This window comes from Apaloderma vittatum, unplaced genomic scaffold (assembly GCF_000703405.1).
Source record: "Apaloderma vittatum isolate BGI_N311 unplaced genomic scaffold, ASM70340v1 scaffold25372, whole genome shotgun sequence".
NCBI lineage: Eukaryota > Metazoa > Chordata > Aves > Trogoniformes > Trogonidae > Apaloderma > Apaloderma vittatum.
The window spans coordinates 1-256 of record NW_009705605.1 but is presented as its reverse complement, the minus strand read 5'-3'; the positions used below and the strand labels follow the sequence as shown (position 1 = coordinate 256).

General features: G+C 52.7%; 1 protein-coding gene across 1 annotated transcript in view; it reads right to left on the bottom strand.

Annotated features, from left to right (window-relative positions):
• PATL1 (protein associated with topoisomerase II homolog 1 (yeast)) overlaps positions 1-252 on the bottom strand; it is a gene marked incomplete at both ends in the record, with an annotated part of 4,836 nt that extends 4,584 nt beyond the window's left edge. The window contains one exon of the mRNA XM_009865495.1: positions 163-252. Coding sequence (XP_009863797.1) covers positions 163-252 — 90 coding nt within the window. The remainder of the gene's footprint in view (positions 1-162) is intronic.
• Positions 253-256: the final 4 nt, after the last annotated feature.

Here is a 256-nt window from a genome sequence, read left to right as displayed (position 1 = left end):
TTGTGTAATAAAGGAGCCATTTTTGAGCCATTCTAATACCATTCAGTTGCGTCGTGTCCGTCTCTACGACGACATTTCCTACCCCAAGGCCAGATTTAAAAACGCTTTGTCCCGCTCTCGGCACGGGATGTACGAGGTCAGGCGCTCGCCTCTCGCCAGTACCTGGTAGTAATAGTCATCCAGGTAAGGATCAGTGCTCTGCAGCTGCATCATCTGGATCTTGGACACCCAGGCCTTCTCCCGCGGCAGCATGAGG